Genomic DNA, 25,995 nt, shown 5'->3' on the forward strand with positions numbered 1-25,995 from the left:
TTACCTAGCAGAGACATGTAGATGACCTGGAGCCGGTGGGTTTGGCGACGAGTATGAAGCGAGGGCCAACCAATGAGAGCGTACAGGTCGCAATGGTGGGTAGTGTATGGGGCTTTGGTGACAAAACGGATGGCACTGTGATAGACTGCATCCAATTTGTTGAGTAGAGTGTTGGAAATGACAGATGACGTCGCCCAAGTCGGTGGTCAGTTTTACAAGGGTATGTTTGGCAGCATGAGTGAACAATGCTTTGTTGCGATATTGGAAGCCAATTCTAGATGTAATTTTTTATTGGGGATGTTTAATGTGAGTCTGGAAGGAGAGTTTACAGTCTAACCAGACACCTAGGTATTTGTAGTTGTCCACGTATTCTAAGTCGGAGCCGTCCAGAGTAGTGATGCTTGCGTTTAAGGCCACTGAAGGAGAGTTGTATGGCATTGAAGCTCGTCTGGATGTTAGCGAACACAGAGTCCAAAGAGGGGCCAGAGTATAAAGAATGGTGTCGTCTGCGTAGTGGTGTACCAGAGAATCACCAGCAGCAAGAGCAACATCATTGATGTATACAGAGAAGAGTCTGCCCGAGGATTGAATGTAGGGGTGGCACACAGAAGATCGCCCTATTTGGTAAAAGACCATGTCCATATTATGGCAAGAAAAGCTCAAATAAGCAAAGAGAAATGACAGTCCATCATTACTTTAAAACATGAAGGACAGTTAATCTGTAAAATTTGAAGAAGTTTTAAAGTTTCTTCAAGTGCAGTATCAAAAACCATCCAGCGCCATGTTGAAACTGGCTCTCATGAGGACCACCACAGGAAAGGATGACACAGTTACCTCTGCTGCAGAGGATAAGTTCATTAGAGTTAACTGCATCTCAGATTGCAGCCCAAATAAATGCTTCAGAGTTCAAGTAACAGACATCACAACATCAACTGATTCACGCAGACCATGAAGGTCAGAAGAAAGAAACCACTACTAAAAGGACACCAATAAAAATAAGAAACTTGCTTGGGACAAGAAACACAAGCAATGGTGGAAATCTGCCCTTTGGTCTGATGAGTCCAATTGAGATTCTTGGTTCAAACCCGCGTGTCTTTGTAAAACGCAGAATAAGTGAACGGATGATCGCTGCATATGTGGTTCCCACCATGACGCATGGAGGTGGCGGCGTGATGGTGCTTTGCTTGGGATGCGGTCAGTATTTTATTTAGAATTCAAGGCACACTTAACCAGCATGGCTACCACAGCATTCCGCAGTGATAAGCCGTCCCAGCTTTTATTTTATATGACAGGACAATGACCCAACACACCTCCAGGCTTGTGTACGGGCCATTTGACCAAGGAGAGTGATGGAGTGCTGCATCAGATGAACTGGTCTCCACAATCACCCGACCGCAACCCAATTGAGATGGTTTGGGATGAGTTGAACCGCAGAGTGAAGGAAAAGCGGCCAACAAGTGCTCAGAAGATGTGGGAACTCCTTCAAGACTGTTGGAAAAGCATTCCAGGTGAAGCTGGTTGAGAGAATGCCAAGAGTGTGTGAAGCTGTAAGTGTGTGAAGCTTCAAACATTTTACTTTGAATCTTCATCCTAGGCTGAGTTCCTGAGCAGGTTAACATCAAGGATCTCTCTGTACTTCTTTCCCTTTATCCTGACTAGTCTCCCAGTCCCTGCCGCTGAAAAACATCCCCATAGCATGATGCTGCCACAATCATGCTTCACCGTAGGGATGGTGCCAGGTTTCCTCCAGACGTGACGCTTGGCATTCCGGCCAAATAGTTCAATCTTGGTTTCATCACACCAGAGAATCTTGTTTCTCATGGTCTGAGTCCATGGACTGTCATGTGCATTTTAAAGAGGAGTGGCTTCCATCTGACCACTCTACCATAAAGGCATGATTGGTGGAGTGCTGCAGAGATGGTTGTCCTTCTGGAAGGTTCTCCCATCTCCACAGAGGAACTCTGGGGTTCTTGGTCACCTCCCTGACCAAGGTCCTCTCCCCCAATTGAGCAGTTGGGCCAGGTGGCCAGCTGTAGGAAGAGTCTTGTTTGTTCCAAATGTCTTCCATTTAAGAATGATAGAGGCCTCTGTTTTCTTGGGGACTTTCAATGCTGCAGAAATGTTTTGGTACCCTTCCCCAGATCTGTGCCTTGAAACATTCTTGTCTCGGACTTCTACGGACAAATCCTTCGAATGGCTTGGTTTTTGCTCTGACATGCACCGTCACCTGCGGGACCTTATCTAGACAGGTGTGTGCCTTTCCAAATCATGTCCAATATATTTAAATGTACCACAGGTGGACTCAAATCAAGTTGTAGAAACATCGCAAGGATGATCAATTGAAATAGGACGCACCTGAGCTCAATTTCAAGTCTCATACCAAAGGGCTTGAATATGTATGTAAATAAGGTGTCTATTTTTTAAAATAAATTTGCTAAAAATCAAAAAAACTTTTTTTGCTTTGTCATTATTGGGTATTGTGTGTAGATTGATGAGGATTATTATTATTTTTAAATTCATTTTAGAATAAGGCTGTAACGTAACAAAATGTGCAAAAAGGTAAGGAGTCTGAGACTTTCCAAATGCATTGTACATATGCCCCAGGAAGACCTCCCACACCCCCCATGCAGGAAGACCCCTGCTAGACCCCATTCAGCCTCGCTCCGATAACTGCCACAGCTGCTGAAAAAAGTTCTTATAAAATCAGCTGGTGAAAAAATCTTATATTAATATAATTGCTCAGAGAACAATTTCGGTTAACAAGTAAATAAAAATTATTATTGGCAACCCTAAAGATTCAAATCAAACTAAATTAAATCTGCATTAACATTCTACTTTTTAAATGTAATTTTATGGAACAGTATTGTGGCCTTCCACAGCTAAAATCCCTTTGTCATCCATCACCATGTGGAATGCCAAAAATGTATGGAACTGGTTGTTGACTTTCAAAAAAAGTAGGCAATGTGTAGAAAAGCCCCAAATATAGCGCTTACCACTATTAGAGCATTTGTATCTTGTCCCCATTCAGTGAGGAAGATGATTTGGGAGGCAAAGAAAAGTCCAAAGGCCACAGTTGGAAAATTACAGAACTTGGTTGCATCTTGGGGTCACCAATTCTCCAAATCTACAATTAAATGTCACCTCCATGCCAATAGGGGATTTGGAAGGGTTGCCATAAAAAAATGTTTTTATTGAGAGTAACCAACACATGTAAACGCCTGGAGTTTGTTAAACGGCATTGGCACTTGGACCGGGAACAGGGTGGTGTGGTCAGATGTTACAAAAATAGAGGTCTTTGGCCATGCACACCAGCGGTGGGTTTGGCATCAAAAGAAGGATGCATATGCAAAAAAAGAACCTAATTCCTAATGTAAAATAAGGTGGTGGACCTTTGATGTTATGGGGCTGTTTTGCTTGCACTGGGCCTGGGGTCCTTGTTAAGGTCAACGGCATCATCAACTGTACTAGGACATTTTAGCCAAAAACCTGGTTGCATCTGCCCGGAGGCTGAAACTTGGCCGCAATTGGATGTTCAAGCAAGACAATGACCCCAAGCACACATCAAAATATACAAAGAAATGGATAACTGACCACAAAAAAAAATAAACATTTTGCAATGGCCCTCTCAGTCTCCGGACTTGAACCCCATTGAAAACCTGTGGTTTCAATTGAGGGCGGCAGTCCATAAGCGCAGGCCAAATTATATATATCAAGGATCTGGAAAGATTCTGCACAAAGGAATGGTCTAAGATCCCTCCCAATGTGTTATCCAATCTCATAAAACATTATAGAAAAAGGCTCAGTGTCATCCTAGCAAGGGGAGGGTGCTGGTGTATTGAAAACAGGGGTGTTGATAAATTTTGTCACCTATCATTTTTAGATTTGTATTACTTGTTAAACATATTTGAGCCATTGTATTAGTATAAAATAATTGACCCACAAAATTATAACACACAACCCTGTGTTCTCAAAGACAAATAACTTTAAAGCTACTGTACATTATTTACTCTGTCTATAATAACATAGCCCATCTATTCTGCCAAACAAATACAAAAATGGCCAATTGGTTACAAAGTATTTTCCTGAGCAGAGGAAATGTCAACAAGGCCTAGTAGTTTTCTCAAGTACACACTGAACTAGTTAGGAGATCTACTGAGTAGCTGTGTTTCCAAGAAGCAATATTATATCACAACAGCTTGATTTAAGCCCACAAGAGCTCTGCTATTCATCACAAAACTGTCAGCTATCATCCAATTGCATTCCTCAAGTGCAACATCATCAACCAGTGCTTGAAGCCGATTAGGCATGATCAGTGAAAGCATCAAGTCCTTAACCAAATGAGATGGAATATTCCAAAATGAGACATATTGGTCAAACAACAATCTAGTGTTTATTTTGCCAGCTAAAGGAATAATATATGCCATTTAGCAGATGCTTTTTACCAAAGAGGGGGATATATTATCGACATAAGAAATAACCTGAAAAGGATTCAGAGGCTATGAGTAGCATACTGTACCTAGTGAAAGAAGCCTTGGAATACACAGTATTATCAGCAGGCTACTATAATCAGAGAAATATACAGAACCTAGTATCAGTATACCGTACCTGGTCGCTCTCATGTGGAAGAAGAGTGACACACTGAAGAGCCAATGGGGAAGCACCTGGACACCTCTGGCTCCTCCCCTCCACTCCACTACCCCCCTGGTTTAACCTGTAGAGTGGGCCGTTCTTCTCCAGCCGGCCGTTGTTGACTGCCCGTTTGGCGGACAGTCGTAACCTCTGCTGAAACCCTGGGTTGTCCAGGACGTGTGATAGATCATCCTGGTTCCTTAGGTACCTCTGGATGTTCTTCAGAGAGGAACCGTGGTTATCATCCAGACCCTCGATGGCCCTCCTCAGAATTTTATTCCAGTCAACGTGGCGAAGTTCACTGGGATTCCATATAGATCCTTTAGACAATGGGACAGAGAGGTTTGCACTAACAGGTTTGAGCGATGTTGTTGATGAAGATACTCCTCTCCCAGGGTGCTCAGGGTCTTTGTACGACACACTCCCCTTATTGGTGACTTTGAGAATGGAACCATGGTGAACACTTAACTCCAACTGCTCCAGAACGGTCCTCTTGTCCAATCTGTGTAAGGTAGCCACCGCATGACAAATCCGCTCCTCGGAAGGCCTCTGTTTTTGCCTTTTAATTTTCTGTATTGCTTCTAGAATCCACTCCGTATAGAGAGGGTTAGCAAGTTCCACCATGGTTAAACAATGAGATTTAGGAAAAAGTGATCCATAGAGAATATCCCTTGTTGTTGTGAAACATTTGATACATCCAACACATCTTGAAGGTCAAAAAGTAATGTTCCACCTCGGCATCAATACATTCCTGCTGTAAATCCTCATCCAAGGTAGAAGCTCACATGTAACCTCACAAAATAAGATGAAAGTAGCTAGATAGTAAATTCCTCGAAGGTTGGGACAGTTACCGACCGACCTGGAACAAGATTCCTTCGAATGACGTAAGTTCCTTCAAGATCCAAATGATAACTTAAAAAGAAAAAACACAGATAGTCATAAACAGTCAAATAAGATCACAAGCCAAAAATATGCAATACTGTACCCTAACAATAACAGAGACAGAATTTACATATATTTGTTTCACCCACCACCTTTGCTGAGTATCAAGTACTAGTAGCCCATGGTCACATTAGACAAACATATTGTTTTGATTACTGGTAGTGAATTGTGAGGGATCGGCCTAGTATACACTTTACACATTGGGCCATGACCAATTTAAGTGTTTTTGGATTAGTAGGCTAGGCTATATTCTGAGACCTCACCATAACATTTACTGAAAAGCAGACCAAGACAACATGAAATGAAGGTCAACAACACTCAAGAGAAACAGATGGATTATAAAAGCAGTTCAGACGGATTGAAGATGATTCTAGGTAGGTTAGGGATAGGCTAATGTTACTTAATCCGTAGTCTGAGTCTGATACTATAATCCACCGATTGACCTAACCTCACGCAATAGTTTGTGGTAAAATAATGATCAAGATGAATTTGTCATGACACTGACTACAGTCATAACAACAAGGGAGATTAAATGTAACCTGTTAAATATATGTTAAAACACCTATCAAAATGACTTGTGATATGTGTTATTTTTTTGTTGATAGTTAAATGCTTCATTGTAACATCACCAGTTGACCAAACTAGACTACTCAGTGTTTCTAAATCAGCTACAATGTAGAACAAGAAGGGCAATGGAGTTTGACTTCTTGCACGCGAGTTTGACAGCTTGTATGCGTAACGAGTGATAAACAAGGATTTGTTCATTTTAGCAGTCGGCGCGAGCTTGAATGTTAGCCGCACACGATCAATTCATATTGTTGCACTTTTTGACAGCTGCGGAGGGATGGTTACCAGAAATTTATGACGGCAATTTATGTTCAAACTAACATGAGACGCTTACGAACGAGAAGATAATATGTAACTAACCTTGCTTGTATCAGTTGAGTTGTAGGAAAAAACATTGCTGCCTGCATTAATGACGTGACCTAAACAGTCGCCATTTTGTTACAATGTTGTAGTTTACATAAATCCGACATGACGCTGATTACAATCCAATGGAGTCTCATTAAACCTTACCTACACTAATGTGCCCTCCCTAGCAACTTTAATATTGGCTGTAAAGGCAAGATCCGATTTCTGGTTTGATAAAGTACATGTCAATCATTATATATGAGCTCACTTTAGAAGGGACTGCGTTGGCTGCTTGATCTGTCACTACACTCAATTGAACCGCCTCTTAAGGTGTCTTCTCGTATCATGAATTGATGTTATATTTACCCTAAGCACTTATCGTTTGACTGAATAAGTTGGTGCACTATAGGGACAATATAATATAGCTTTTGTATCTCAATTAGATTGTCATTCATTAACATAAAAGTTACCGCAGGTCAGTGGTTAAATTAAGGATTTCGGGTTAAACTATATCCTGTGTCAAACGACAGCCCACCTTTACTACGACTCCTCCTTGAAACAATTGGTTACACTTCAAAATGATTTGGATCATTTTAGACTTTAATTGGTTGTTTGTTAAATCCATCATTTATTTGCAAAAAAAACGGCGAAGACTTGACTGCTGATTTAAAGCAGCAAGTTTTAAAAATGTTTGAAGGTGATGGTCTATTATCGTGCTATGGTTGTCCATGCTACCCGACACTTCTTTCCCCACAAACTGGTGTTCTCATTTTATTTTCCAATCTTGTGGAAATTCACTACAGCCTATTCCCAGAAGCACCGACAATTCACTGATTTCAGTTTTCACCAACTCATGTAGGCTACCAAACGTTTACGGGTGGGCTACATCATAATAAATAGGGCACACTATAAATAATCATTCAGGATTTCTTATCCATCAAGCGGTAGAATTTCTCTACATAGCACGAGTGCCTGCATGTTAGGCTACAGCGATCATCAACATTCTACCGTGTAAATTATGACAATTACTTATCTGTATTATCTTGCACTGCATTTCCGACTAGAAAATAAACACATGGGGGGAGGAGGGGGGGGGGATTCCACATAGCCTACAAACGGAGTAGTTGACCCGGGAAATTGGAGTAGCAGCATCTTCACTGTGCCTCAATAATAAATGTATTGCTACAGTTTCGCGATCCATCCATTTCTCACTCGACTCGCAGGTCCATTCTCGTTTACACATTATTAGTCAGTGATATACAGTCTCCTTGGAATGTAGGCTAGATCGTTTACAAAATTTTCCGACCGACGCTGGGCAAGGAGGCAAAACAAATTACGCAAGTTTTATGCAAGGATGAACATGTAACCAGTGAGAGAAAAAGGCATCGGCTAGCTACCGTAAATATTTGCTGGTAGTTACCTCTTCAAGTTTTCTTTATCGGATACAGTCCTCTTCTTTATTAACACGATGACTGAAACGACGATCGGATATAAATAATCACACTCACAGCGGCACATCCATATGGGGGTTTCCTTGTATTTTTAATCTCTAAACGATTCGCTGAAGGCTCGCGCTGAGACAGAGAGGACCTGATAACAACTAATTGAAAGGTTAATCTACATAGCAGCCTGTGACAAAGTGGTACCTCCCTCCCCCTTCTTCTTCACTGTAGACATCCCTACTTCAGTCAGTGAAGTGGAGCAGACCGTCGCCCCTGTAGAGCAGTAGCGCTTCCCCAATGATCATAGCGGCAAATGTAATGTCACTTTCACTTTCCACATTAAAATGTCCCGGGATGTGCATGGGAAGATTACATTTTTTTTGCAACGCGTCTTGATGTCTTTATCCAGGGTTGTAATTCTGCGAGTGGCATAATACTTGCACAGCTAGTGTACAAATTGACATTGGCATTAATTGCCGTTATTCGGAATAACTTCCTAGATTATGCAGCCAATTGGGCCACCTTGTTTCCAAGCATCTTCTGATCATAGAACCAGCTGGATAGGTCTTTTTGCAGAGGGATTGTTAAATTGACCCAATCTTAATATAATGAAGACATCAAGTCCTTGATCATGATCATAACATAAAATCATTATGAATAATGACACCTACAAAAAATTATATTGATATCATTTTAAAGGAAGACAGACAAGAAGACAAAGACTCATAGTCTATTAAATGGACACCAATAAATCAACAGTATGATTCAATCATATTATGGAAATTATCCATCAACAACCTCAAGATGTTACAGCTGCTGCCTACACTAATTTGGGTGTGAAATCCGTCCCTGCTCTTTCCTTCAATGCCCACATTAGTCACGTCTGTAAAACGTCATTCTTTCACCTGAATAACATCTCCCGCATAAGACCCTCTCTCCCCACATCTGACACAGAAAAACTAATCCATGCAATCATTTTATCCGGAATTGATTATGGAAACGCAGTTCTTGGGGGCCTGACCGCAGATTTATTTCATAAACTAGAGCTCAGCTAAAACACTGCCGCAAGTATTCTAGCACAAACAAAATAAAGTCTGCGCACATCACCCCCATCCTTGCTGATCTCCATTGGCTGCATGTTCCTCAAGTAATTTAATGTAAAATCCTCCTCCTCCTCCTCGTTTACAATGCCCTAAATGGCATCGGACCCACCTACCTGTTAGACATTCTCTACCCCTATGAACCTCCATGCCCCCAGGACCAGGCTCTGCACAATGAGGGGTAAATTTCTGCTGCAGCCCCAGAAACCTAATTCAACTTGTCAAATAATCATCAAGCTCTCAATGAGTTGAATTAATTGACATTTATTTATCTAGGCAAGTCAGTGAAGAACACATTCTTATTTTCAATGACAGCTTAGGAACAGTGGGTTAACTGCCTTGTTCAGGGACAGAACGACAGAGTTGTACCTTGTCAGCTCGGGGATTCGAACTTGCAACCTTTCGGTTAACCCAACGCTCTAACCACTAGGCTACCCTGCTGCCCCTAATCAGGTGAATTTGTCTGGTGCTACAACAAAAATGTGTGCTGTTGGGGGTACTAGAGGACTGGAGTTGGGAAACTGATATAGGGTGCCATTTATGCGGCAGGGTAGCCTGGTGGTTAGAGTGTTGGACAAGTAACCGGAAGGTTGCAAGTTCAAATCCCCGAACTGACAAGATACAAATCTGTCATTCTGCCCCTGAACAGGCAGTTAACCCACTGTTCCTAGGCTGTCATTGAAAATAAGAATTTGTTCTTAACTGACTTGCCTAGTTAAATAAAGGTTAAAAAAATAAATAAAATGGGATGTTGCTGGAGCATGTGCCATCCACACAGTCTGACCATCCCCCCATCTCTCCTCTCAATCCTTGCCAACTGCCACCCAGTGCTGTTCAGCAACACTGCTGCCCATCTGCGGGGCAAAACACTGGTCTGGTCTGCTCTGGCTACATCCCCAGTCAGTCAATTCCCATCCCAAATGGCACCCTATTCCCAATGTTGGGCACTACTTTTGACCAGGACCCTTTCGTTTTGTTCCAAATGCCACCCTATTTCCTATATAGTGCACTACTTTTGGCCAGGGCCCATAGGATCTCTCCCAAATTGCACCCTATTCCCTATATAGTGCTTTTGGGATGCAGACACACTGCTTTTGCTTTTCACGCATTCAAAGAAGGGATGGTGCTGATGAATGAGGGTAAATACCAGACATACGAATTGTGTTCTTTCTTTGAAAATATAACTCTCATATGATGAGCCCAAATTTGCCAACGACATATGTTCTTCTAGCAGCTCTGATCTAATTGAACTCTGTATATGTATAAATTAAGAACATTAGAAGTTGGTAGAATTCAGACTTGGGTATCGCACACCACAAGGGAGAAACAGGGGACCTTAACCAGTTAGTTGTTGAGACAGAGACAATGACACATCCGTAACATTTAAACTACTGTTCTTACACTTTAAAATGAAGTAAATCACGGTAGAAGTGTGGTTAACAGTTTTCCTTCTCGCGGTAAACTACGCAGCATTCCTCATTCTCATTACTTAATCACGGCTCCATATTTTTGTTTAAGTCCAAAATCGCATCTTATTCTCTGTTTAGGGCACTACTTTTGACCAGTAGTGCACGAAATAGAGAATAGGGTGCCATTTGTCACGCATTCTTTGTGTTTGGGTTTTGCCATCTGTCAAGTTGAGAAGCAAATGAACCAGCTGCTACGGAGTGTGATCTCTGCCAATCAGAAATGTGGTCCTTTTCAAAGCGCATCTGTGTGAAACCTTAAAACGCTGATGAAAAAAGTGTCTCTAAGTTGTTAATAACATTTTGGCTAGAGCCTGTTTTCACCTAGATGCCCCTGATTAACATAAACGCATAAACCAAGCATCATTAAATGGATCTACAGCCCTTTGCATAAGAGGTGTTTGAATAGGATCACTCTTCACATTTAATGAGCCCAGAAAATAAAGGGAAAATATATGCAAACAGGTTGAGTTCTGTACTATTATTTATACACAATATGAAAATGGCATATTGCATAATGTGTTTTTGTATTTCAATTTTTCAGTTTCACAGTTATATGGGACATAGGCACATTTTGACCTCAGTCTAGGATAATAGTATAGGTTATAGGCTACCGTTTGTATACACTACTGTTAAAGGAGCAATGTAGTACTGGCTCATAACCTATTCCCTATATAGTGCACTACTTTTGACCAGAACCTTATCAGGGAGGCAAAAATAAATCGATAAAGGGTTTAAGAAAAATAGTCCCTGGTCAAAAGTAGTACATCATCTAGGGAATAGGGTGCCATTTGGCACATATCCCAATTTCTCTCAATCCCCATTATCCACTACTTGTGTGCCCCCATGCCTGGAGGGAGGAAGGGACAGTCTGGGGCCTCTCGGTGATCCTTGTCTCCCCTATCCAACACCCGGCAACAGCACAGCTGGGTGTGGGAGGGGGGGATCAGCCAGCTGGGTGCAGGATCAGCCTAATTTCCAGGGCTCTCTAATGATCACCATGAAGAGGCACCTCTAATCCCATAATTGAGAGAAACGACCTCCATCAGCCGTGGAGCCATCATCCCAAATGGCACCTCAGTCCTTATATAGTGCACTACTCTTGACCAGGGCCCATAGGGAGACCATAGGGCTCTGGTCAAAAGTAGTGAACTATGTAGGAAGCAGGGTGCCAATTTGGACGTATTTATAGAGATCCGGGAGTCTGGGAGAATCCAGTTAGAACGCTACGAGCCCCTTGGAGATTACCCAGCTCTCTGGTCTGTACTAGGACACCCAGGCTTGGGGCTGGATCTGGCCTGCCCTGGACCCCATTTTGCTAATGATGGAGGTTTAGCTGTTTTCCCATCACGTTTAACAATACAGAAGTCAGGACCAAAAATAATTACTTTGCTGCAAACACATCTAAATTCAGCAAACAAAAGAAAAGTCCATTTTTCAGGACCCTATCTTTCAAAGATAATTTGTAAATATCCAAATAACTTCACAGATCTTCCTTGTAAAGGGTTTAAACACTGTTTCCCATGCTTGTTCAATGAACCATAAACAATTAATGAACATGCACCTGCTGAACGGTCGTTAAGACACTAACAGCTTACAGACGGTAGGCAATTAAGGTCACAGTTATGAAAACTTAGGACAGTAAAGAGGCCTTTCTACTGACTCTGAAAAACACCAAAAGGAAGATGCCTAGGGTCCCTGCTCATCTGTGTGAACGTGCCTTCGGCATGCTGCAAAGAGGCATGAGGACTGCAGATGTGGCCAGGGCAATACATTGCAATTTCCGTACTGTGAAACGCCTAAGACAGCGCTACAGGGAGACAGGATGGACAGCTGATCATCCTCACAGTGGCAGACCACGTGTACAACACCTGCACAGGATCGGTACATCTGAACATCAAACTTGCGGGACAGGTACTGGATGGCAACAACAACTGCCCGAGTTACACCGGGAACGCACAATCCCTCCATCAGTGCTCAGACTGTCCGCAATAGCTGAGAGAGGCTGGACTGAGGGCTTGTAGGCCTGTTGTAAGGCAGGTCCTCACCAGACATCACCGGCAACAACGTCGCCTATGGGCACAAACCCACAATCACTGGACCAGAGAGGACTGGCAAAAAGTGCTCTTCACGGTTTCACCAGGGGTGATGGTTGGATTTGCGTTTATCATCGAAGGAATGAGCGTTAACCCGAGGCCTGTACTCGGAGCGGGATCGATTTGGTGGTGGAGAGTCCGTCATGGTCTGGGGCAGTGTGTTACAGCATCATCGGACTGAGCTTGTTGTCATTGCAGGCAATCGCAACGCTGTGCGTTACAGGGAAGACATCCTCCTTCATGGTACCTGACATGACCCTCCAGCATGACAATGCCACCAGCCATACAGCTCGTTCTGTGCATGATTTCCTGCAAGACAGGAATGTCAGTGTTCTGCCATGGCCAGCGAAGAGCCGGGATCTCAATCCCATTGAGCACGTCTGGGACCTGTTGGATCAGAGGGTGAGGGATAGGGCCATTCCCCCCCAGAAATGTCCGGGAACTTGCAGGTGCCTTAGTGGAAGAGTGGGGTAAATCTCACAGCAAGAACTGGCAAATCTGGTGCAGTCCATGAGGAGATGCACTGCAGTACTTAATGCAGCTGATGGCCACACCAGATACTGACTGTTACTTTTGATTTTGACCCCCCTTTGTTTCAGGGACACATTATTCCATTTCTGTTAGTCACATGTCTATGGAACTTGTTCAGTTTATGTCTCAATTGTTTAATCTTGTTATGTTCATACAAATATTTACACATGTTAAGTTTGCTGAAAATAAACACAGTTGACAGTGAGAGGATATTTCTTTTTTTGCTGAGTTTATAATCATCCATCGAAAAGTGGTTAGAATGGATGAAAGATCTACACCGCCTGTTACAATAACACAACAGTCATTATCTTTAGTAGCCAGTAGGATGCAGAAAATGATTAGCTTGCTGCAACCACACCTTCAATCATTCATCAAAAAGTGGTTGGAATGGATGAAAGATATACACAACTTGGTATTATGGTAACAGTCAAACTCTTTGTGCATTTGTTACTTTACTTATTACATTCAAGATGATAAGGCATTGGAAATGTGGGGTGAAGGCATTGTATGAACTCAAGGAACATTTGACAAAGTCTCAGACCACCCACGCCTGTTGTTTTAATGAACAATATTGTGCGTCATGGCAAAACGAACTTGGCAACATACCATTGTATTCAGTAAACATTTAGGAAAATAATAATAATATCAAACTCCACATTTCAGACAGTACTTTATCGATAGTAGGGCCCTGAGTTTTTCTAGACCACGTATTATTGACCTGGCGAGGAAAAACCCCTGGTCCTTAGTATTAGACATCGTAACCTTTTAATAGCAAAGCCAAAACAATGAGTTAAATGAGAGTTAATATTTAGTGGTTTTGAACTGACAGATGGTGCATAGAAAGTGGAGTGTTGTTTAGAAAGTTGCTTAAAAAGTAATCTACTGAAGCAAATTGAATCACTGATGATCAATAATCTCACAGCAAGTTACAACACATAGCGACAATGTTGTTGACCGGTTATATCCATGTAATTATTGTAAACCTTAAACAAACTTTACACACACAACTTTGAGGCACATACATACACACAGCTTTATGCAGGTGTTTGTAAGGTAAGGAAAATACATTTGTGGTTGGGGGATAATGGTTGGGTACATCAAGGGAAGTCAGGTTTCTCAGGGAAGGTACATCCTGCTCGTCTGATAATGACATTGGCTGCATAGTGGCCAGCACGGATACACTCCTCCAATGGCCTCTCTTGGACCAGCTCTGACAGGAAGCCTGGGAGGAGAGAGAGGTGAGAAGCAAGGGTCAGGGGTCAGTAAAAGACTATAGCAGAGAAGAAAAGTTTATTAAAGTGTCACTCCTCAATATAACATTTGACAGAATGGTTTGAATTACAGGGGGGTGGGGAGAGCTGGGCACCACTATAAGACAATCAGAACTCCCCTGGAGATGTATCAAAGGAATAGAACATGGGAATATAATTGATTAATTGGGCATCTATGTATATGCTGTGGAGAGGATAATTGGCAGAAACAAGAGAGAAACCAGGGAGGAGACAGACTAGTGTACTGCACCTCCCACAAAGGCATCTCCTGCTCCGTTAGTGTCCACAATGTCGTTCTGGTCAATGTCCAGGACAGAAAACATGGTCACCTTCTCACCTGGGGGGTAGAGATAGAGAGAAGAAATTAGGCATATCATTTAGATAATTATTATGATCTATATCAGGGTTTCCCAAACTCAGTCCTGCCCTAGCACTACACAGCTGATTCAAATAACCAACTCTTCTTCAAGCTTTGATTATTTCAATAAGCTGTGTAGTGCTAGGGAAAAAAACAACCAGGGACGATTTTGGGAAACCCTGATCTATATGACCCTGGGTCAAAGATCAAAGAATACCATGCTTCCAAATGTCATACACACTGTGATCAGTCAGCTGAGCGTGATTTCACAAGAGATATCTTCAGCTGTGATTTGGCCGACTTCACAATACAATAAAAATGCATAGTGTTGACATGCCTCTACACTTTCAACTCAGTATCATATCAAGATGGATAAGGGTTCTAGGCCATGAAAGAACAAGTTAAGGTTTCACTTTGAAATCCATTAAATGAGTACTGTACAGGATTGGGATCTTAATTTGATCACCCTGTCTGCGAAGACATTTCCTGCAATACAGGAAATGTAAACTTGTAGTATATTTGAGGTTTAAAAAGTCTTCTGAAGTTTGTAATTTCCACTGTGAAATTTGAGACCTGATTGACCCCTACAAAAATCTCCATGAATTATAATCCTGTTGCAGCAGGATTATTTTCCTGCTGTAGCAATCTGGGTCAAATTAAGATCCTACATCTGTATATTATCTTCAGTGGGATGTATTGCTTCAATTATCAGTAGCACATGTACTTCAAAAGAAACTTCAAGTCAAAAAAACGAAACTGGCAGGGTGAAAAAAAAGAAGAAAATCTACCAGACAACAAAGTATTGAGGTATAGAATGACATTAGATCAGGAACTTATGTCGGTACAATCCAAACCACACACAGGGTCTTCAAACAAGGCAAGGTCTGTGTCCGAAATGACACCATATTTAGTACACTCCTTTTGACCAGAGCTCTATCGAGAAATAGTGTAGTATATCGGAAGTAGGGTGCCATTTGGGATGCAACCAAGGGCTCTGGTGCCAACATGAACCTTCAAACAGGTGTGGGAGACAAAAGACTGACGTTTGGATGAAAGGAACATGAGGAGGCTGACAGTGTTCTTATTGGGTTGGAAAGATCTAGGAATTTGGGGTTTAAAGCCACAATCTGCAATTTGTTTTCAATGGGTATATGCACCAAGTTAACAAAACATTTAGGAACACCTTCCTAATATTGAGTTGCACCCCCCTTTGCCCTCAGAACAGCCTCAATTCGTCGGGGCATGGACTCTACACGGTGTCAAACGCGTTCCACAGGGATGCTGGCCCATGTTGACTCCAATGCTTCCCACAGTTGTGTCAAGTATTCTTTGGGTGGTGGACCACTCTTGACACACACGGGAAACTGTTGAGCATCAAAACCCAGCAGCTTTGCAGTTCTTGACACAAACCGCGCCTGGCACCTCCTACTATAACCCGTTCAAAGGCACTTAAAACTTTTGTCTTGCCCATACACCCTCTGAAGGGCACACATACACATTCCATGTCTCAATTGTCTTAAGGCTTAAAAATCATTCTTTAACCTGTCTCCTCCCCTTCATCTACACGGATTGAAGTAGATTTAACAAGTGACATCAATAAGGGATCATAGCTTTCAGCTTGATTCACCTGGTCATTCTGGTCATTCTATGTCATGGAAAGTGCACGTGTTCCTAATGTTTTGTACACTCAGCTATCACTATTACCATACATAGCTATAATTCTGCAGATTGCACCTTTAAAGAGACAAGAAAAGAGCTAACAATAATCATAATGTAACGTTACGAGGCCCACTGCAAATAGAACAGTTCACGGATTCATTTTCTAGTTGCAAAACAAGGCAACCTCGCCTCATCAATTTCAACAAAACTCCTAAACATCCTCAGAGTCCAGTGGCATACATGAATAAGACTCAAAGTAATTATCTTGAATTACATAGCATATTATGCATATACTGTAGGCCTTTCAAACAAATCAAGCCACCATGTGAAAATAAAATAAATAAATTGTCAGAAATAGTTTCACAAATGCTGGCTGGTGTTATGACCTGATGTCAGTAAGGTTTTAACAATAGAATGTTCTAACACACCTTGATTAATGAAGCCTATGTGGCACAGTGACCAGTCGGTCACATTGATATGACCAACTATTTGGGGCGGCAGGTAGCCTACTGGTTAGAACGTTAAAAAAACTATCAGCACATAGGCATCTCAGTCTGAGAGAACATTCCGCCCTCCTTTCAAGGAAGCAGCTGATTACTTTGATAATAAATCACAATAAAACCGAGATCCTTTTATGATCAGCTAATTAGCGCCATAACGACATTGCTTAATTCATGTTGCAAATGAAGCATGTGGACCCTTCCTCCTCCCTATTGAAAATGATTAACCACACACACATCTTAACATATACATTGTGCTTATAATAAATCACAATTTGTCAATTATTCTACAGTTAACAGATTACAATGATCAATTGTGAGATGTGTGTGTATTTAAAGAGGAGGAATGAATTAAAAACACATACACAAGACAATGTCTGTGTCCCAAATGGCACCCTATTCCACCTATAGTGCATCTTTTTATTTTATTTTTTATAATGCACTACCAATAGGGCTCTGGTCAAAACTTTAAAGGCAATAGGCTGCCATTTGGGATGCAGGCATAGTCTTGTGTTGGTGTTTTTAATTAAAACCTTTCTTTATAAAAGAAGAATAGAATCTAGTATAATTATTGAGCATTGATTCCAAACACGATTATTATTACTGCAGACGTTCAGTTTAATAGCCCTGAGGGTGTTACAGGTTTTAGTTTTTCCATTTGTTTTGAGGTTGGACTTTTAGCATGTATAGCACGTTAGCATGTAACATTCTGCTATTAGACATACTGCTATTAGACATACTGCTATTAGACATACTGGTTGCCAACTCGTTAGTGGGAAGGCGTTTCACCTGTGCTGGCCCAGGTGCTATATATAAGTGGCTGGCCCAGTGCTCCACTGATCTTGAGAGAAGGAGGGTCAACACCTTTAGTTGGCGCTCCTGATTTGATTTCTAGAAAAAAACATTCCTTGGTCTGATCTTCCGTTATTGTTTTGCGTCACCTTCTTGGTTTGCTTCCTGTCTTTAAGTTTGGTGTTGGTTTTAATTTTGTTTGCCTCTTCTTGGGCAAATTTAGTGTTTTTTTTAGTTTCCAGTTGTTGTTGCTAGTCAACTTTCAGTGGACACCCCTATGAGTCTTTCTGAACCCCTCCAAAAAAAGACCCTTCTGTTTGAGTGACATTTTTGGTTTTGTTGTTGGGAAACAGAACTGGGAGTCAGGGTTTAATTCTGGAGAGGGAGCCTGAAAACGGCTACCATGGGAGTTAGTGACGAAAAATAACAATACAGGACACTTTAGAGGCTCTAATTGGAATGAGTACACTTTAAATCCTTTAACGAGGATCTATTGGAGGGCAATAAAATGCAGAAGGTAAATATGTTTACACAGTTTCAAACAAAAGGTTATTTCCTCATAAAGGTTTTCAGAGTGGGCGGCAGAGGAGGAAGAGAAACCAACCATCTCAGACGTAACCAGCTGGAAAATGAAGTGGCTAGTTGATTATAAAGCTGAACTGTAATGGCAATTACATATAACATATTAGGCCTACCTAAACTAAGAAAAACCCCACAACCACATATTATTTCATTTAACCAGGTAAGGCATTGAGAACACATTCTCTTTTACAATAACGACCCGACCATGATGCCATAACCTACTGTATTCAGACCCCTTGACTTTACCCCTTATTCTAAAATGGAGTAAATTGTTTTTTTCCCCCCAAGCTACACACACAATACCCCATAATGACAAAGCAAAAACAGGTTTTGAAATGTTTGCAAAAACTATAAAAAGTATATAAGTATTCAGACCCTTAATTCAGTACTTTGTTAAAGCACCGTTTGGCAGCGATTACAGCCTCGAGACTTCTTGGGTATGATGCTACAAGCTTGACACACCTGTATTTGGAGAGTTTCTCCCATTCTTCTCTGCAGATCCTCTCAAGCTCGGTCAGGTTGGATGGGGAGCTTCGCTGCACAGCTATTTTCAGGTCTCCAGAGATGTTTGATCGGGTTCAAGTCCTTGCTCTCAAGGACATTGAGACCTGCCCTGAAGCCACTCCTTCATTGTCTTGGCTGTGTGCTTAGGGTAGTTGTCCTAGTGGAAGGTGAACCTTCGCCCCAGTCTGAGGTTGTGAGCGTTCTAGAGCAGGTTTTCATCAAGGACCTCTGTACTTTGCTCCATTCATCATTCCCTCTACCCTGACTAGTCTCCCAGACGCTGAAAAACATCTCCACAGCATGATGCTGCCACCACCATGCTTCACCGTAGGGATGGTGCCAGGTTTCCTCCAGACGTGATGCTTGACATTCAGTCCAAAGAGTTTCAATCTTGGTTTCATCAGACCAGAGAATCTTGTTTCTCATGGTCTGAGTCTTTATGTGCCATTTGACAAACTCCAAGTGGGCTGTCATGTGCATTTTACTGAGGAGTGGCTTCTGTCTGCCCACTCTACCATAAAGGCCTGATTGGTGGAGTGCTGCAGAGATGGTTATCTTTCTGGAAGTTTCTCCCATCTCCACAGAGGAACTCTAGAGCTCTGTCAGAATGACCATCGGGTTCTTGGTCACCTCCCTGACCAAGGCCCTTCTTCCCTGATTACTCAGTTTGGCCAGGTGGCCAGCTCTAGGAAGATTATTGGCGGTTCCAAACTTCGACCATTTAAGAATGGAGGTCACTTTGTTCTTGGGGACCTTAAACACTGCATACATTTTGGTACCCTTCCCCAGGTCTGTGCCTCGACACAATCCTGTCTCAGATTTCTACGGACAATTCCTTCGAATGGCTTGGTTTTTGCTCTGACATGCTCTGTCTACTGTGGGACCTTATATAGACAGGTGTGTGCCTTTCCAAATCATGTCCAATCAATTGAATCAAGTTGTAGAAACATCTCAAGCATGATCAATGGAAACAGGAGCTTGAGCTTAATTTTGAGTCTCATATCAAAGGGCCTGAATACTTATGTTAATAAGGTATTTCTGTTTTTTGTTTTTAATGAATGTGCAAATATTTCAAAAAACCTGTTAAAGCTTTGTCATTATGGGATTATCAATTTTAGAGCAAGGCTGTAATGTAACAATATGTGGAAAAAGTCAAGGGATCTCAATACTTTCTGAATGCACTGTACACACGAGGTAGAGATAAACTATACTTTAAACAGAGTAGTACTGAATAATCCCTTTCACTAATGTATTCTTAACATGAACTTTGTAATGGGGAAATCACATATCTTGCACTGTCTATGATGCAGCCACTATCTCGCACCACTCTGTAAGACCACAAAACCACACCTACAAAGCTGTACAGAGAACTGTAGACTACTGAATAATAGATTGTCAATTTTGAAGTTTCTTATACTTGTCTTTTCTTTACTAGCACTGACTTTGCTGAGAGCCTTTATTGACTTACGATGACTGAGATATGTGGTTGTCCTACCTAGTTACCTGGAGGAGAGTGTCTGCTAAATGTAAATTAAGCCTTATGACGTCCCTTTTTCCCCATTTATTTTACAGTAAGTGTGAACATAACGATAGAAACATCACACCGCCACAGTATAACACTCCCTTCCTCTTCCTTCCTTCCACCATCCATTCCTCTGTCTGCCAATATTCTCTTCTTCTGAGAGTCAAATTAGTAAACTTGACTGAAACGTTAGCTCAGGTTACAAGTGCACCAAACTCCGAGGTGATGTGGAAACACAAAGTCCTCATTGGCAGAGAACTGTCATGGTATGTGTCCCAAGTGGCACCCTATTGCCTATGTAGTGCACTACTTTTTACCAGAACCCATGAAAAGTAGTGCACTACATAGCCAATAGGGTGCCATTTGGGACACAAGACACAGTCATGGAAATGGTCATAAACACGTTCCTGCCAAAACGCTGTCTCTGTTGACGTTGGCTGATGGGATGTCTGAAAACATTACTTTTTTGTAATAACTTCACATTTCACTGTCTGTAATTGAGGGGACGGTCACCAAGTGCAGTCCGTCATTTTAACTTCAACTGTACTCTTTCTTACACGGCTCAGGCTCTTCAACAACTACTACACTGAACAAAAATATTAACGCAACATGCAACAATTTAAACAATTCTACAAGGAAATCAGTCATTTGAAATAAATTCATTTGGCCCTAATCTATGGATTTCACATGACTGGGCAGGGAAGCAGCCATGGGTGGGCCTGGGACGGCATAGGCCCACCCACTTGCCAATCAGAATGAGTATTTTACAGACAGAAATACTTATTACATTATTACAGACAGAAATACTCCTCAGTTTCATCAGCTGTCCAGGTGGCTGGCCTCAGACGATCCCTAAGGACAAGAAGCCGGATGTGGAGGTCCTGGGCTGGCATGGTTACACGTGGTCTGCAATTGTGAGGCCGGTTGGACGTACTGTCAAATTCTCTAAAATGACGTTGGAGGCGGCTTATGGTAGAGCAATGAACATTAAATTATCTGGCAACAGTTCTGGTGGACATTCCTGCAATCAGCATTCCAATTGCACGCTGCCTCAAAACTCGAGACAACTGTGGCATTGTATTGTTGCACATTTTAGAGTGGCCTTTTATTGCCCCCAGCACAAGCTGCACCTGTGTAATAACCATGCTGTTTAATCAGCTTCTTGATATGCCACAGCTGTCAGGTGGATGGATTATCTTGGCAAAGGAGAAATGCTCACTAACAGGGATGTAAAGAAATGTGTGCACAACATTTTTGAGAAACAAGCTTTTTGTGCATATGGAACATTTCTGGGATATTTTATTTCAGCTCATGAAACATGGGACCAACACTTTGCATGTTGAGTTCATATTTTTGTTCAGTATAAAACAAAATAATAATGGTTTGCTCATTGAATCAGCAAGGTCATTGGTTGGCTTGCTGTGCTGGGGTGGGGTGGCCTGTTGTGGGATGTGTGGGTGGGTGTTGACTCAAGTGTTACTGTCTAACAGTTAACCTGTAGCATTGATTCAAGAAAGAAAGAAACCAGGATTTGTTTTCAGAATGAAATACATCCTTGGAAACCGTTCACAATTGTCTTGCTTTTGTTCTCTTTAATCTTTGCCACTCCCTAATTAACAAGGCTTGAATGCTTTGCAAACCAAAAGGAATTCTTTCAACAGGCGACTCGCTTTGAAATGTGCACCAATGAAGTACTTTGTTAATTATTTTCAAAACAATGCGTATTATTCACACCATGCCAATAACTTGAGACAAATATAGGGTACAATGTGAAAATAAAGACATTTATACCCTGGATATTTAGCCTACTAAATGATGAGTACACAGAGCCTTGCTTGGCTTATTAAATCATTACATGCTCTTTTTCATTAGAAATCAATGCCATTGTAATGTGACAGACATCAGATAAATGAATGCCTTGCCAGAATGGTGTACTACATGTTAACACTGTCAATACATTCCACTATGAAGACTAAATCAACAATTAAAGTTGGAATAAATGATACTTCTTTTCTGGAACACTTCCTTAATGGCTTGAACACACCAATAACGTTTTCCTGCCGAGACCGAGTGCAAACCGATTTTACATGTAGGATGGCCTGAAGATGTCGGCAGTCAGACAGACATCAACAGAGTGCTGAACGATTGATATATGAACAGGAGATCTACATCCAGTACAATGTGTGTGAGACCCTTAACATTCCAGCCAAACTGTGTCACAGAGAGAAAAAAACATGATCACTTTCTTGGACAACCCGTCAGGTTACCAGCAAGCACGTTGACATTCAATCTGTTTCTGTGTCATAACCAGCAACATCTTTATTCACAGTTGAGTTCTAAAAAACTAAAACATATGACTGTATTTATACCCACAGGCAAAAAGATGAGTAGACCAATATCCCTTTGGTGAGAGAAAACTCTGATGGGAGATGCCACAGATAAGAGTAGAGTTCACCCACACAGTCAGCTGCTAATTGATTCCATCTCTCGCTGGAATAGGGAATACTAACAGGGCAGCCCGTATGCATAAAGCAGCACATCAGAGTAAGTGCTGATTTAGGATCAGGTCCCACACTGTCCATGCAATCATATTCATTATGATCTATATTTGCCATGTACAGTGTTTGTAGTGTAGATTCTGGAATTATTTGTCGATATATTCTGTTGATTGTGTTTATCATCTTTATTCTGTCTTTTGATTCTGTTTACTGTGGGTGCACCATTTCACCAAATCAAATTCAGGGTATATTTAAATATACTTGTTGAATAAAGGTGATTTTGATTCTGAAATCATATTGAATACCATGATTACATGAACAGGGGGACCTCATCCTAGATCAGCACTCATACTCTGAGAATACAGGCCCAGGTGCATTTTACTAGGAAGTGTTCAAAATCAAACATACAATCCAGCTCCTGCCCTATAGGCCTAGAGCTTCGGTCCACTGTGGCTTGGAATGACTCTACATTATTTGATTAACACGAGTAGTAGATAGACCTAGTCTTATTTCACACAGTTAAAACCCTCTGAGCCACAGCCTGCTTTCCTGGCTGCCTTGCCTTAGCCCCTGAGAGCCTTAAAACCCCACTGGAGAGATAGGCTACGTCCCGAATGGCATCCAATTCCTTGTATACTGCACTGCTTTTGACCAGAGCCCTATATGCCCTAGTGCACTATAAAGCGAGCCTTGTCAGGCTTTATCTATCTGGCCCTTATCAGCGATTAGAGCAGCAGCCCTCTCTCTGCTCAACGATCGTTTATTAAATCTCCTGCACCGTTAAGGTTCAGGGCACAGTCATCTTAATCAGTGCTTTAATGGGTCTATAACCAAAAGTGCAGTGTAGTTCAGCAGTGTCAGTGGCTAGATTGGCAGTGGCTGGCTCAGTGGCTAGATCGGCTGTGGCTGCTAAATAAAGAAGAGAAACTTACATAGTTAGCTCTAACTTGACACTAGACTAGGCACATTAGGCAGGTTTAGGCCATGTTCCCAATGGCACCCTATTCCCTATATAGTGGACTACTTTTGACCTGGGCCTTGATTGATGGTAGGATGTGATGAAAGAGGCAGTTCATTACCTAAGTGAAGGGCAGTGGAAAGAAAGATGACAATATCAAATTGTCTGACAATTATACCACAGGGGAAATGGATTCTCTTAATTCTTCGTCTATCCTTAATAACTGTAAAATGGTTGAACGTGATGTGGAACATCGCAAGACTTCCGGGAAGCTGAAGTTTGGGGTTTGAGAAGTCAATGAGAGAAGCAAAACGTTTTTTCTGTAGTTCTCGAAATCGAAAGGCACAATCTAGATTCGAGCCAATGTGTTAAGTAGTTTAACATGTTATTACTCCAACCTCGTGAAAGTGACAAACTGACACGTTTTAATTTTCGTAAAAAAAAAAACCTTATATCAAAGGACTGCCTTTGATTTGATTGCTTGTGCATGCGGCACGAGAAGACCGTTAGACCTGATGACATGTTTCAACGCATGAGCTTAGCTAGCCAACGTCACCCTGACATGTCCTACAAGTGTGATCTGGGATTTGTGTTGGAGAAGCAGTTTCTGCCTATCTTCATACTGTACTGTCTTAGGTGATGTGCAGAGGGTGGCAAATGATCAAATTGCAAACAAAATGACAGATCAAGTTTATTAAAGAGCCTCTTCTGGGAAACATCTTTAATTCTCTTTTTACATCAACATATATTTGGCTCTGCACGCACGCACGCACGCACGCACGCACGCACGCACGCACACACACACACACACACAGAGTGTAATTAAACTACAGTTCCCTCCCTGCTAGTGCTACTGTACAGTTCACTCTGCTCCCGTCCCACAGCAACTAACACATCAACACATTCCACTACCTTAGGGGAAAAAACACATTCATTTCACGTGATCACATGTGATTTAATGTGAAGTTAATGTGATTTACATTTGACAACATGTGAAGCAATATGTGAAACAATGTGATAACATAAAACTACACGTGACAACATGTAAGCACATCATCTCATGTGAAATTAATGCTAAATAAATGTGACATGGGGATGCAACATTTCAACATGAGATAACATTAAATTACACGCAACATTTGAGCACATGAAAGCCCAAAATAATTTACTTTAAAAGGCATAATTTACATTAATTCAAATTAAACAGTCATGGTCCCCTGCAGGTTATGTTTAGTTCCCACTTTGTTCCAAAGGCGTTTTTAGGACATTCTTAGAATGTTGTGTCATGGTGCCCTGGAGGTTTTTGTCTAGTTGCGGTGAAAATATGGTAAATCTACAACCAATTACAGTATTTTTACAGCTAAATTAAGGTATTAATGTTAAAGGACATGCTGCTTACTTAAGACTCAACCACACTTGGGATTTGAACTCACAACCTCTGGGTTTCTAGCTACTTGAAGTTTCTGCTGAGTCACAAGATCTATGGACATATTGGAGAATGGGTATATATTTATCGCCATTCAGTCACAAGATCTTATGATCTTGTAAATGTGTTTTTGGAACACTTTGTGACATTTCACGTGTTATCACTGTTTAGCTAAAGAATGACCCCACCTGGGATTTGAACTCAACCTCTGGGGTTTGGTGTACGCTGACCTTTCTGCTGCGCCACAAAGGCTGTAGCATTTGCATACACATTCATTACCTATAATACATCTCTGCACTTAGCAATAGTGTCATCTGCACTGCTATTTTAGTTATCAGTTATTCTGAATATTCTCTCATCATTGATTTGATTGACTTATTTCAGCAATTTGAGGGTTTTCTGTATAGATGTCTAATGTTGGTGTATAGTTGTCTAATGTTGGTTTAATATTATACATTAATCACTATGATAAATATATAATTTTTTTCTTGTGTATTTTTTAAACTAAGCTGAGATTTACTTTGAAGTCAAAAGTGTAGGAATACAGGTGAAATCTGTTGTTGAGATAGACATGGTGGTGTAACAGGAAGAGCACAATACTGTGACCCAAGAGGCTGTGAGTTCAAATCCCATGTAAGGACAAGTTACTGTTTAAATAAACATACACAATGTAGTCAAATAAGTTGAAAACACTATGCTCTTTGCAGGGTATTACCTGTGACATCTCATGTAAAAATGTGTATACACATGTCAAAGGTTATGCGGTCACATGTGAAACTTCATGCAAAATATCATCATGTGAAGTGT

At 41.4% G+C, this 25,995-nt stretch overlaps 2 protein-coding genes across 6 annotated transcripts in view; both read right to left on the minus strand.

Moving 5' to 3' along the window:
• LOC115112960 (K(lysine) acetyltransferase 6B) overlaps window positions 1–6,633 on the minus strand; it is a 41,413-nt gene extending 34,780 nt beyond the window's left edge. The window contains 2 exon segments of the mRNA XM_029640068.2: window positions 4,606–5,541; window positions 6,499–6,633. Coding sequence (XP_029495928.2) covers window positions 4,606–5,253 — 648 coding nt within the window. The 5' untranslated portion in view covers window positions 5,254–5,541; window positions 6,499–6,633.
• Window positions 6,634–13,653: 7,020 nt separating this feature from the next.
• Window positions 13,654–25,995, minus strand: part of LOC115112962 (adenosine kinase-like) — a 330,614-nt gene continuing 318,272 nt past the window's right edge. For all 5 annotated transcript variants that reach the window (XM_029640075.2, XM_029640072.2, XM_029640074.2 and 2 more), the window contains 2 exons: window positions 14,640–14,726; window positions 13,654–14,340 (listed from right to left, as the gene is read on the minus strand). In XM_029640075.2, the coding sequence (XP_029495935.1) occupies window positions 14,216–14,340; window positions 14,640–14,726 (212 nt within the window). In that variant the 3' untranslated portion in view covers window positions 13,654–14,215. The remainder of the gene's footprint in view (window positions 14,341–14,639; window positions 14,727–25,995) is intronic.

Source organism: Oncorhynchus nerka, linkage group LG28 (assembly GCF_034236695.1).
Source record: "Oncorhynchus nerka isolate Pitt River linkage group LG28, Oner_Uvic_2.0, whole genome shotgun sequence".
Taxonomy (NCBI): Eukaryota; Metazoa; Chordata; class Actinopteri; order Salmoniformes; family Salmonidae; genus Oncorhynchus; species Oncorhynchus nerka.